This window comes from Pungitius pungitius, chromosome 21, assembly GCF_949316345.1.
Source record: "Pungitius pungitius chromosome 21, fPunPun2.1, whole genome shotgun sequence".
NCBI classification, from domain to species: Eukaryota; Metazoa; Chordata; class Actinopteri; order Perciformes; family Gasterosteidae; genus Pungitius; species Pungitius pungitius.
In genome coordinates this window covers 3,917,760-3,931,508 of record NC_084920.1, presented here as the reverse complement: position 1 = coordinate 3,931,508, position 13,749 = coordinate 3,917,760, and the positions used below count along the sequence as shown (strand labels likewise).

Sequence of the window (13,749 nt, the reverse complement as noted above, 5' to 3'; positions counted from 1 at the left end):
ATCAAAGTCAGTCAAACGGGGGGCCGTAGATCTGCCTCTCCCTGTAAGAAGATTGGATAGGATTTGATTGCGGGCCAAGTGTTTGAGATCCACACAGCTTTAGACTTTAAATACCCTTCTTACAGGGGAGGAAAGGAGGCTACCAAAGCCCTGTGCGCATGTGCAGACGATTTTGTGTTAAAAAAAAAGAAAAAAAAAAGTACGTACAGATCCATAGCAACGTCGGTTGAATGGTGACGGGCCAAAGTCCTCTGCTTCCTTCTTCACTGATGCAACGGGGCGAGGAATCACGCAATGACCGCTGTCAGGTGTTTGAATCAGTGTGAGTCTCCCTGTAAAGCTGTTTTGAACTGGATCAGGCACCTGAGTTGACAGTGCATTCCCCAGTGCGCCCTGCGAAGCACTTGAAATGACCAGCTGTTGCGTAACGTCTTCTCAACTTAATCCAATCAGAATGGCTTTGGGACTACCTGGAAAACTCCTTTTTCTGCTGCTGGAGGTGAAGTGAGGAGCCGTTTGCGGTCACTGGAGACCTGATGGTGCAGAAACATTCACTGAAAGCAAAATGTTTTCACTATTCAACCATGAATTTACCTCAATGTTCCTGCTGCACACATCTTCCTCCAGTGATCCGAATAGCCTCTCCCTTCACGGATCCTTTGTGAAATACCAAATAACGCTCCAATTATCGCATCAACTGTCATCAACTTTTGCAAATAAGAAATCTAACATTTGAGATATGAGAGAACGTCTACTGTATGTATGTATCATGAAATGTAATATGTGTAAGCAAATAAAGGAATTTATGGAAGAGTACGTATAAACACAATTACCTTTTTCTCAACATGAAAATAAGGGATACTTTGATCTGCTATTAGAATGAACTTAGGAAACCTCCAGCTTAGCTGCGCCAGCGCTCCTTCTTAGTCATATATATCGTGCAAGGATCTTAGAAGCTCCAAAGCTGGATGAGCCTCCGGGGGAAAGAGGATCAGTGGATTGGTTCTGATCCCCCGCTCGATTCAACGCTGTCTGGCTATTTCCTTCTGCGTCCTGCTGTCTGCAGATCCTGCATGCAGAAAACGCCGGTGTGAAATGAAGAGCAACAGGGCTGCACTAGTGCAATCCAGCGTGTGTGTGTGTGTTGTGTGTGTTGCGTGTGTGTGGTTTGAGAGCAGGTTGCTTCAGAGGCTTCTGCTAACAAGATGGAGCATTTGACTAATGAACACAAAAAGCACTATGATCTATCATTCTGCAGGGCGCTATCAAACCACGTGACCTGTCATTCCCCCAGACAACTTAGGGGTTGGTGGGGACAAAATCTTTGTAGGTTGCCCCCCCTTCTCTAAACCAGAAACACCTCAATGTGTTCAAAGATTTCAAAAAGGAAAAGGGAGTTGTTATTCTTTGGGTTTTATATATATATATATAAATATATATTTCCTCCAAGACATGCACAAGGGGCCCTGAATGTGTGCCACGTGAAGGCAGGAATGTTTATCTGGGGGAAAAAAAAAGAAAAGAATCGTTCAACTGTAAATGCATCCAGGTGTACAAGGGAGGGCCGAGGGCCAGATAACATCCCGCCGCCACTCAGAGGCAACCGCCTGCTATCACTCAATGTACCGTTTGCTTCGCCTGACCACCTGTTTGCCATGAATCATTTTCGCCCGAGGAAGCGGAGGAGTTTCAATAAGACGGACAGAACTGTCTTCATCAACCCGCGGCGGATTGCTTCTCTGCGACTTTCCCGCCCTCGGCCACAGGGACATCTCCAGCTAATCCTGGTTAACAGCGGAGCGATTACTACAGATAGGGGCTTTTGCACGATAACTTTAGGTGTAATTGTAACATATTGAAAGCGGGTGGTTTTTCCCCCTTTCCACAGTGGCTCAATTGGAATGACCTTTTGTTTTAGTTGTTTTACTTGTTAGAGAGGTCGGAACCTCGCGTGGACTCCCCCGCTTGTCACATTCCGCGAGGCCAGGTCGTGACAAATGGTTCCCCCCCCGGGGCCGCTTTGAGCTAAACGCTCCTGTTGAAACACGGCGCGCGGGTTCACCGGGTTCCCATCGGCATGTTTTCATCTGAAAATAATAAATGCACAGCTGATGGCTGATGAGAATGTTGGGGGAAAAAAAAAATTGGATCCACAAGAGGCCGTTTGGACTTTCACAGCGGGAGAAGCAAGTAATGGAACTATTCAAGTGCCGTGCATGCTGGCTCACTGTCACAGCTGACTGGGACACGGGAATAGAACAGAGACATCACTAATGGAACTAGAAACAAGGGCCCTCTTCTACTAGGAGTCAAAATGTACGCTGTGAAAAAGGCTTTTGTTTTATTACAAATATTGGTCAATAAGCAAAAGATTCAACAAATGGAATGTTGTAACTGACGTTGGTAAAGTAGTTACAGTTCACCCTAAAGCAACACGCATATCTGCCATGGCTTTTGAGGGGGGGGGTCCGGACAATCTGGACGGGGAGACATCGGCGTCCATCGCCAAATGAAACGCCGACAGCGGCGTGATTGACAGACATTGCAGGGCAATACGTACTTGATCGTCAAAACGTACAAAACGTCTTTTATTTTCCGCAGCAGTCCCAAAACACACAATAATACACATTAAACCAACAGCTACACTGGACTGGATACTGAACAGGCTGGATGTCTGCGGCCCTGCGGGGGGGGGGGGGGGGTTGGAAGTGTCCTCACAGCGCGGTCACAGAAACATGTCTTGGAAGTATTCATCAAACTCCTCCTCCCTGGAAACCACAAAACAAACGTTAGTCCCTTCCAGGACGGACTCAGACGGTTAAATGCTTTGTTGGTGTTGGCCCTGACTAACCCAAAGTGCTAGTGGGACGCTTTTATATTTAACACAAACAAGTAAATGAATAATGTAAACAAGCAGACCTCATGAAGCCTCTATTGGCTTAACTGACTGTGACAAATTAAAACTTCTGGTTCTCTTTCTGTGAGTTTTGTTCCCATGGTGCTAAGTAATACAGTGGCAGAATAAAACACTGTACACACAACGTACTCTTAAATCAACCAACAATTCAAATGCGAGAAGAAGCTCGACAGGTTCGTGTTAAAGGTTTAGCGACTTCCCCGACAATCGGGAGGTGCTTTGCGGCGGGTATCTAAGGAGTCACCTGTGTGCTAGAATAGAGATCAGTAACATATGGACGCTAAGTGGTAAAGACCGATGGTTTTACAGCAGCTTACTGGGTCAGATTTAATATGCACAATCGCCGGCAACCTCACCTTGACTTCTCCTCCACTGCGGGGGCGGGCCCTCGCCAGTGCTCGCCTTCTGATTGGCTCTGTGGTTTATCACCGGCTTCAGAGTCTAGTGAGTGAGATTTAGAGAGCTTGTCAGTCAACACTGAAGGAGGAACAACTAGGATGAACAAATAACCCACGTAAGGAATTCTTTGGACGGTTTTGAAATAACTAATATTTGAATAATTTACAAACAAACCCTTGAACAAGTACTAACATAACCTACAAAGTAGTAAAATTACATGTAGATTAAAAAACCCGATGATGCGATTCATTCTATCCTTTTTCAATGGCATAACCCTTGACAAGAGAATGTACACCACCACCCAGCCACCCACCCATCCATCCATGCAACCATGCATCCATGCATCCATCCATGCATCCATCCATCCATGCATCCATGCATCCAGATCCTGGTCCAAACAGAGCGGGAACATAAAAGACACATTTCATTTCCTGCTGCTCACAGTGAAGGGCAAAAGTGAATACATTTTTTTTAAACCTCCAGAGGAATGAGGGGAGAAAAAGGCAGACCTGTAGTCTGTTTATAGTCTGTTTATAACCATCACCCACAGGGCTAATAAGATGCGTTTTCAGAAAGGGTTGTCAAGGGGTTTTCTCAAGTTTAAAAGGAGCTGAAAAGCCCGAGGAGCCCAATGTGTGTGCCTTGTTTTTTATGTGGGAGGAATGTGTGTGTGTGTGTGTGTGTGTGTGCGTGTGTGTGTGTGTGTGTGTGTGTGTGTGTGTGTGTGTGAACTCTACCTTTGTCCGAGTCCTTCGACTCCTCGGATTCGTCAGAAGAGGCCGAGGGATCTGGAGAGAAACAGAGACAGTTACAAAATAACACTCCCTTAACACCCAAAAGGGAGTCGTTATAAAATAATGATGCAGAATGCACGAGAAAGATGATCTCATCAAGAAGAAATCTCAAACCGGGCTGCTACCACAGGCGGTTCGCATATGATCAGATTGCCGGCCCATTTAACGGGACAATTTATTTGGATGTAAGAGGACAGGAGCTTTACTTCTGGCTCTCTTGTGTCGCTGCTTTTTGGAGCGTGAAGACGATCTTTTCCTCTTCTTCTCCTTCTTCATCTTCTGTGGTGGCTCCTGGTTCTCCTCCGATGGCCTTTTAGTCTTTGCTTTCACCTCCTTCCTCCTGCAAAACAGACTTATACTTTCAACAAACGGTATTCGGAACACGAAGCAGCCAATTACAGCAGTGTTTGTACGACCGAGGGCTCTTTCAGAGGCGCATGAATGGATCCTGGCTTGAGCATTAAACAGATGAAGGCTTGCATACATTTCCTTACACAAGGAGACCTTGCATATGCTCCATAATCATTCAGCCACTCATTAAGGAGATCCACATTTGTAATGCAATGTCAAAGAAATGAGGACTACTTACTTGTGGTGGTAATTGAGTTTGAAAGAGCATTCGGGACATAATCCTGCAGTAGAGACAACATGGCATCATCAATACCAACTCAAATAGGATTTTATTATTTCAATGTCATTATTATTATTACTACAGAAATTATAAAGGTGCTGTTAGATGAATTATTGCACTCTCTATACTATATTTAATCATCTGTTATAAGATGCACGTAAGAAAAACACATATAATTCAGGAAAACCAGCCTTTTATACCTCAATGAAGTAATTCTGGTAAATAAATCATGTATAAATGACGTAAAGTAGTGCCAGGACATAACCCTGTGGAACTTTCAAGTTGTATGTATATATATATATATATATATATATATATATATATATACATATACATATACACACACAAACTCAAATGCTCGGGTGGTCTGAGAAATGTGTTCATTAATTCAGTGTAACAACAGCTCTATCCATCACATTTATCAAAGATGCCTTGTTAAATTTGCCAGATGATGCTTCATCGCTGTCAAAGCAGTCGACATATTATTATTAATAACGTAACTTATTATTAGAAATCTGAAAAGACGTTTAGCCGTGTGGATGCTGCTTCTGAACTAGCAGGGTAACATTTCCTACTTCACTTCATGATACCTGGTGGGTCCTCCAATCACGGTAATAATTAACAGGACTTTACTTGAATCAGGATTATTACGAGCTGGGTCTTTAAACTAATGTGGCTGTTTTGGCTTACTGAGTTTGACCAGTGCATTCTTCTTCTCGCCGTGTTCCACGTAGGCAAAATTCACCTCCCAGCTCTTGAGGCCTTCCTGCGCCTCGCAGCGTTTGTTCCCACACTCAAACTGACCTGGGAGACAAAGAGAGAACACGTGCTGGACGTTCAACGCTGTCATCCAGCCGCCTGGATCTCATCTGCGGCCTTATACACCACGTGTGTGTTTGGGGGAGCGGAAGTGCGCCGCCGTGTTAACATCAAACTGACCTTTAGTGTAAAAATATTGTTTTTAGGGAATTCTTATCTATGGTACAGAAAGAAAGAAATAATGGAAATCTCTAAAGGCCCGAGATTCTGTCGGGTAACCTTCAAACCCCGCTGCTCCCCCCCTCTTCTCGCTGTATTTGCATCACCTCGCCGCCCCCCCGCGGGCCTCCCTCCAGCCGCTGCGCAGGCCGCCTATTATCCCTAGAGGAGCTTAAGGTGGCATTGATCTGGTCTCCGGGGTTCCCTCTCGGGAGTGACGGAGGGAGAGTGAGTGACGGAGGGAGAGTAAGTGACGGAGGGAGAGTAAGTGACGGAGGGAGAGTAAGTGACGGAGGGAGAGTAAGTGCGTCAGCGGTCCAGCCCTTGGCTCGGGGAGCCGCAGGTGCTCCTCACTCCTCGCTGAGGGGGAAGGAGGCCTGACCCTGGAGGACGGGTGTTGACGTCCAGGTGGAGTGACGTCGATCGCAGCGGCTTTCCCCCCCTCACATGCGCCATCGGATTAAGGATCCGTGGCGTCAGCTGAAAACACAAGGCACTCCTGGCTCGAGTCCTCGGTTGTAATGAGGGTTGGCTGGTTTTATTTTTGGAGGGTCTGACATTCTATTTAAGTTTTTTAATCAGTAAAAATGATTAAAACGTGCATTCTCTCTACTGGCCAGGCCGCCTTTAATAAATCCTCAGCCTGTGGAACCACTGCTTGGACCACGAAACCTGAAGTTCAATACTCTTTTCTCTTTGGGAACTTGTTTCTACTCGACTACGTAGACTAAAGAGCATTTCATAACGTGTGTGTGCAAAAGACCTGTATTCAGACGACCTCTCTCTCTCTCTCTGTAGATTACTGAGAAAAAGTACTGATATTCTGAATTCAAATCAATACACAGGTTACATAGGAACACATTGAAGCTCCAGCCATGCTGGATCCCACCTTTAAGTTGGGCAGTATTTGAACATAAGATGACATGCCTGCGAGCGCGTGATGGCGAACATGTTAAAACCCTTTTTTTTTTTTTAACTAAGTTAGACGAGACGAGTCCATTTTGTCCCACAGGCGGCGAGCCAAAAACAGCTTTTGGCCTTTGACCCCTTCTTGACAGCAAAGACTAATGCTTACAAGGGAAACCCGGAGAGAAACAACATGGAACATGATGCGCGCCCGCGTCCGCGCCGACACAAAAGGTTTGGCAGAATACAACAAAGAGTTTTTCTCAGCGTGTCGTAGCCTCTCTCAAGCCGAGAAAGTGAACGTCACCCAGCGGGAGCAAATCGGCCGGCCTGCGGGCCACTGGCGGCCAGGAGAAGGGTTCGGACAGGAGCTCCACAGAGGAAAGCTCCAGAGTTATCTCCAGAGAGGGGGGGGGGGGGGGGGGGGGCTATTTTTGCTCAATACCTGAGAAGATATTGCATCTAACTAAAGATTAGCATTTCACATGGATGGCATCCAACAACAGCTCGGTGCCGATTCCGGTGTGAATGTTTCCTTCTGATCGGTGTCCAGCCAGCGCACAATGACACAATTGTGAGGTACAAGGGTGACATCTAATTGAAAGCGAAAAAGATACAAGGCTCAATCAATGGCTCATAACCGTATGCTGATCTGTAACGCAAGCATTAGGAAAGAAAGAAATGATATTGTCTTTGTAAAAGGTACAATAGGAGTTTTTTTTTTACCACCAGCAGCATTATAGAGCAATGTTTTTGTTCAGCAGAGGGGGCTTGTTAGACCTTGCGAATAAATGGAATCTGTTTTGGGTGGGAAAAAAAAAAGTTAACTTCGTTTTGTTTACTAAATCCTCCATCAGGTACCTTTTAAGGGGTGTTTACGGGTGTTTTTATAACTCAAAGATGCAATTATTTTTTCCCCTAAAACACAATCAGAGGCCTTCATTTTGGAGCCTGCAGGAGTGAATGTTTCTGAGTAACACACAAAAAGAGACATGAAGTAAAGGTAAATCTCATTCTTCAAGGACTCCTCTAAAACGAAGGCCTTCCGGGGGGGGGAAGGATACTTGATCCTGACCTCGTGTAATTAATTCAAGGACACAATCTTTCCCGTCTTGTTGTCTTTCATATTAAAGAAAAGAAGGACCGTGCTGTACATTCCTTCATCCCGTATCCCACCGGGGCCGTGAAAAGAGGAGCTGAGCGCTCTCTGTAATCCACCTGATTGGGTGAAGAGTAGACAGCCTTTCCTAATACCGACGTGACCCCAAGTGCACAGCGAGCAGGAAATGATTAGTGGATGATTTTCCCAAACAGGCGCCCGAGTGGGAGCGGAAGTGCGCCGCCTCTTTTGTGGGGGGGGGACGCACGCGGGCTCCGTTTAATTGGGAGATGGGAGCGGCGGCTGGTGTTTAATTCACCTGTAATCAGAAGTGGATCGCGGTCACGTGACCAGCGCTACATCGGAAACCTGGACCCGCAGCGTTTAAAGCAGGTGTAACTAATTGAAGGATCAATCCTCCTGAGGGGATACGATGGACACTTCTTACACCTTTAACTTGCCACATTGACGCTTTTCTAACTTTCAGTTAGCACAATCTGAACGTGGACCTCGGGTCTACCTTACAGGAGTAGATTAGTATTGATTTTGCTGGTCCCATGCTCTAAATACTGCTAACGCTGTATTCCTGTGGGAATCATTAATGTAAACAAATCACAGACGTGACAGTTGAAGTGAAGTACCTCTGACCTGATCTAATCCCACTTCCTGTAGAGTATTACTACAAAGGGGTGAACTGTCAGAGACCAGGATTACACAGTCTTAATCTGGAACAATATATTGGCTTAGACAGCCTTCTTAGAAACACTGTGTATGCTTGTGAGGCTGCGTTGATGCAAACGTATGCATATAATTAAAAAGGTAAAATGTTGTGCCTGCGTGAATGTCTCAAAGCATATCAATGAGCTGCAGAGGCAGGTTCATCCCCACAGAGTAACCGATATTCTCCCTCCAAGAAAACCTATAAATATCTGTCACTGTCACACGAAAGGAGCAGTAGACTGAGAGGTGTTGTACTAATCCTGAACAATTAATCATCAAAGCGCTGCCAATCTGTCAAAAGGGGCTCTGTAGAATGAGGTTTCTCTTTCGGTGTGAGACATAATAAGCAGGAATTGAATAATATTTAGGGTTTTTTTGTGTTGGGGTGCAAGTCAGCAAGTCAAAGTGAAATGAAACCTGTGTTAGGAAGTCTCCACTGGATGTGTTTTGTCCTGCTGTGTAAAGTGCTCTATAAATCTCTGTCGCCATCTAGTGGAGGAGGTGGTGAACGGTTTTACGGGTAAATGGGCAGATGTCCATGCTACATAATAATTCTATACCAAATGTACGACATAATAATTGTCACTGTATATAAGTTAAATTAAATCTGCATATTTCACTTCTTTACAGTAGGAATACAATAAACACTAAAAAAATATTTTTAATTAGGACTTTGTCAAATAATAAGTAATTCTAATATGTAAATATTACACTGCACAAAAAATAAAAGAAGTATATACAAATCCAAATTAGGATTGTGTCAGTGAATGCCCTACCGTTGCCAGAAACCACTTCATCTTCAGTCCGCCAACGGAATCCAAACTGAGACAGAGCACAAATTACAGTTGTGTTACAATCTGAACTCCATAGAAAAAAAGCTAAACTAAAATCTTTAATTAACAGCTACAAGGTGTATCTTTAAGTCATTATTGAAATGTTTTCATATGGAAGATTACTTTGCATTCAGATTTATAACGTTACTTATTACTGTAAATTGAATTCGGTTGAGTAACATTCATTCTGCAGGCAAGTCTATTCATTGCGTGTCCCTTGTGGGCAATTTGTGGTGCAGCAAAATCAAACCAACTAAAACAAACAATATAAAATAGAAGCACAGCAGATGAGTCGTTCAAGTGTCCCCCGCCACGGCGCAGTGCCGGAGGAGCGGTACGTACAGTATGTGTACAAGCGTGAACGAACAGATGATGCAGCCATTAGTGTTTCTGCCAGTGACTCCACAACACCCTGCGAACGCAATCTGTGATTCATCCGCATGCTGTCACTACTCGTGTAGCCAACACAAACAATCAGTATGTGACTGCACTTGTGTGAATAATGGGACTCATCACTGCCTTTGGAGTCACCAACAAATATGAATAATGAGGAAATCTAAATTGAGGTGGATTGAGTCAACTGGAACGATGTTGAAGGTCTTTTTTTGTTTATGCATTCTATAATGTATCTTTCTTGTAAATAATTGGATTAATGTATATATGCATAAATGTATATACACATATTTGTGCGAATGTATTTTTCAAGCCATTTTTCTTTCCTCAATATTTAGCATTTAGCACTTTTCAACAATAATAATATATTTTTAAACTACTGTGCCTCTAATGATTAAAGGTCAATTGGGGCATACCGGGTTATAATAAGAGAGTCACCTCTGAGATTTGGCAACTTTATAGTCTAGAGATATGAAATTTGACATATCAGTTTTAAAGCCTGGCTTCAAACCAGAATGGCCCAGTGGACACTAGAGAATTGGTCCGGGTCCAAAAGGCATCACTCTCATTAACATGTGTCTAGAATGAAAAATCCCTTTATATTGGGCGCATGATAAGCTTTCTTTTTAGTCTTTTTCTTAGCCAACGACACAAACTCATTTGACTTCGGGGCGTAGTTAAACCAAAAACTGGATTACCAAACCAGGGGTTTCCAGAGGTATTTTCCCCATTACTCCACAATGTGCGTGTCGATTAAACAGCAGCCTCCTAATGAGGGCACGTTACCTACATGTGTGATCATTTGGATTCTGTCAACGAAAGAAAAAAGGAAACATCCTTTTTCTTTCTCGCCTGAAACTGGCTTCGTATTTCAGCATTTCATCAAAAATGGTGAGCTGGCGTATTAAAAAAAGTCACTAATCGGCAGGCATAATCAGCTACCTGTTACTGCATGTGCTGACTAGTTGTTTGATGCCACCTGAATGCCTACTGCTGCGGTATTTTTGTTTCAGCTGGATAATACATCACTCATCCCACCTTGTTTTCCTTGTATCTGCTGAGGTCAGCTATGCAGTACTCTTTAAACAGCTTGTCGTAATACCGCTTGGCAAGTTCTTTTTCCCTGGAACAGATGTAAAGTAAAAGTCAAGACTTTGTCATCTGAGACAGAGAAAAAAAATCAAAAGAACACTGAATATTGCAGCGGCCCGTACTGGCAGTTGATGACGAACAATTACCATGTCATGTCCTCCTCGTCCTCGTCCCTCCAGAGGAAGCGATGATTCTCACGCAGCACATCCAGATCTGTTTTGTCTTTGGCTCTGAGGAAAAAGAAACAAACAATGAGATGGTAACTGCGGACAAACTGGCTCAAATTGTTTTTAAAAATGTTGCTGAATGAAAACAATGCAAGACCAATGGTTAACATATTCACATTATTTTTGACAGCCGAGGACTGTGAGATGACACTTACGCAGAGCGCTTGAAGTCAGCCAAATGTCCTCCATAATAAAGTATGTAGTCACCGACAAACTTCTTATGTCGCTCAAACTGAAGACATCTGTTTAAGGTCAGTCTGTCTTTAAATATTACAATATGCACACTTTGAACGGCAAAAACATTACTTGGTGTTTAATTAAGAGAGCTAAGCACTTAGCATCCTAATATATTCATTGTTATCACTGCTTGATTATATATATTGTATTGTATATGGCATAATAATACATTTAAAATATTTAAATATATAATTTTATATATATATATAGTTGTATGAAAAGGATACAGCATTCAATGATATCAGGTGGGCTCTTCTGTTTCTGGCCTCCTCTCTGAAAACAGAATTAGAAAAGTTATTTTCAAGATAAACAAGGTTGACAGCCTTTCTTTTAGATTTACACTGCATGTTGAATGACTTTGCTTAGCATTGTCAACTCTTATACAATCATCTGACATTGAATGAATATGTGCACACGTAAAGTGCATGTGACTGAAAAGGAATAAAAATTATTTTGAGATTAGAGATTAAAATACATGACAGGAAGTGAGCAGGATGCTCTGTCATGGTCATAGACAATAAAAATGTCACAAAAAAACTCACATAGTTAATTCATGTAAGCAATCAGATTTCTAAACTTTTTCTTTTTTTTTCTAAATTGTTTTTATTAATTTGTTCCATGGCTTAATAACCCTTAATACGCCTCTCTCTTTGCTATGGAATTTACCAGAGCTTTGAGATATGTAACTTTTTTTAAATACATTTGCAAATCCCGTTTTTCCTTCACCACTGTTGGGTATCAAGGGGAAATGTATTTAGAGGATTTTGACATAAAGCAAGTGAAGGGGTCTGAATGCATTGTATTCTTTACTGCAATTGCACAGCATCACCTGTCCACTTCATTTGAGTGTAAACTCCGATGAGCTTTCTGGGAGTGGCGACCTTTCTGGAACGGCTTCTGTAAGATTTCTTCTTCGTGTTTCCTGGAAAAAGGTTAAAATCATTACAGAAAGCCTGTTAGTGGACGAGGTTGTCCACCCACTGCAGTACACATGTAGGCTACTGGAGACAAAAGGTGGGCACTGATTAAAACGTTTGTGTGTGTCTTAAATACAGTATATTAGACTTTGATCTCCTACACTTGGTAGCTCAGAAACAGACCCATGTATTTCAATAAATGGAAATATAACGACAGAGTTCAGGGTTGTGAAATCGTACCTTTTAAGGGCTTTCTCTGGGTCCTCTCGCTGAGCATCATCATCACTGAAGTCCGAGTCATAGCCGCCACCTCCGTGCACCTGAGCAAACACACGAGCTCGTTTTTAACCAACGCGAGAACGTGGGTGGTAAAGAAAAATACACTTGGGTCGGCATTCAACTAAAGACCGCTTATGCGTGGCAAACTGTTGCTTCATGCTTAACGTTAGATAATGAATTACTACAACGACGTCTGGAATCAACAGAGTAACGTTAGCAGGCAACCCTGTGGGCAACTGGCTGACTTATCTGTATGCTAACGCTGCATGCTAACTGGCAAGTTACGAACAACCAAAGCACTACATGTTCTTCAAAACGTGGTTGAAAGAGGGGGGGGGGGGCTTTCGGCTTTAAAAGACACATCACCTTCACAAGACTATCCATCTGTTTCCTCACTTCAGTCTCCAGCTCGCGAAGTGTTTACAAAATAAAAAGTGCGTCGCTGAATGATGACGTAGGCAGGGATTCGTGCTATGATGACGTTTAACTGCATAAAGTATTCTGGGAGAATGTGCCGAAAAGGGATTAAAATAAGTCTTTGTGCGCTTTGACATAAATTTTAATACAGGAGTCGTTGGGGGACCGTTTGAAATTTCGAAATAAGATGCAGAAAACTAAATGTGTTCAGTCTCTTGGCTAAATAGTCTTTGGTTTGTTGTTTACTGATTCGTCTAATTAATCCATTATAATTTTCAAATCATCTCAATACAACATTGTCCATTAAATACAATTTTGAAAGAAAATGTCTTTCCTTTTGGATTATTTTACACTGATGAATTGGCTGCTCGGGGATCTTATCGTTATTTCCGGGTAGGAACAGTGTAGGGCGCATGCAGGCCTTTTAATTGTAAACAGAAAAAGGGGGTATTATACAATTCGAATGTTTCTGTATAAGAGAGCAGCTACTTGGGTCATAAGGGTTATAGGGTTGAATGTTCGTTCTAGCCTGGGAATAGAAGTCCAGTGTTTTATGACTTTTCCACAACCCACTCAACTCAACAAAGAACTCAATGTGTGACTGCAAAACAGAGGAAGTGAGAGACCAATCGTTTCAAGTGCACGAATGACTCTCATCGTGCGTTTTCCTTAAAGTACATCTATTCATAAAATGTTGTGCTGTGTTGTCCATTATACCTTCTGTATTTGATTCCATCAAATAATTATCATAAATTCATTGAATGGGTTTAGCGATTTTGAAGGAGTAAAAAAAACAACGGTAAATGTCATTACATATCATGTTTATTTTTAAGCACACGGTACAAACTCATCCTCTTTTCACGGTTAACGTCGTTGTAGGGCCAAGGCAGAGAAGAAAAGATGCCGCATG

General features: G+C 42.8%; 1 protein-coding gene across 1 annotated transcript; it reads right to left on the bottom strand.

Moving 5' to 3' along the window:
* Positions 1 to 2,326: 2,326 nt before the first annotated feature.
* fra10ac1 (FRA10A associated CGG repeat 1) lies at positions 2,327 to 12,840 on the bottom strand. Its single transcript, XM_037464576.2, has 14 exons — positions 12,789 to 12,840; positions 12,384 to 12,463; positions 12,056 to 12,148; positions 11,454 to 11,499; positions 11,145 to 11,221; positions 10,909 to 10,992; positions 10,709 to 10,793; positions 9,221 to 9,266; positions 5,432 to 5,545; positions 4,700 to 4,742; positions 4,317 to 4,450; positions 4,054 to 4,104; positions 3,274 to 3,358; positions 2,327 to 2,768 (listed from the first exon to the last, which is right to left on the bottom strand). Exons 1-14 carry the CDS (start codon positions 12,804 to 12,806, stop codon positions 2,726 to 2,728), a joined length of 999 nt encoding a protein of 332 aa, XP_037320473.2. The 5' UTR covers positions 12,807 to 12,840; the 3' UTR covers positions 2,327 to 2,725.
* Between the last annotated feature and the right edge of the window lie 909 nt (positions 12,841 to 13,749).

Excerpts from the sequence above, each read along its gene's own strand:
- fra10ac1 (XM_037464576.2), bottom strand. Across the intron at positions 4,743-5,431 it reads GAATGCACTGGTCAAACTCA|GATTATGTCCCGAATGCTCT; the intron begins GTAAGCCAAAAC and ends TCTCTACTGCAG. Across the intron at positions 2,769-3,273 it reads GCAGTGGAGGAGAAGTCAAG|GGAGGAGGAGTTTGATGAAT; the intron begins GTGAGGTTGCCG and ends TGTGGTTTCCAG.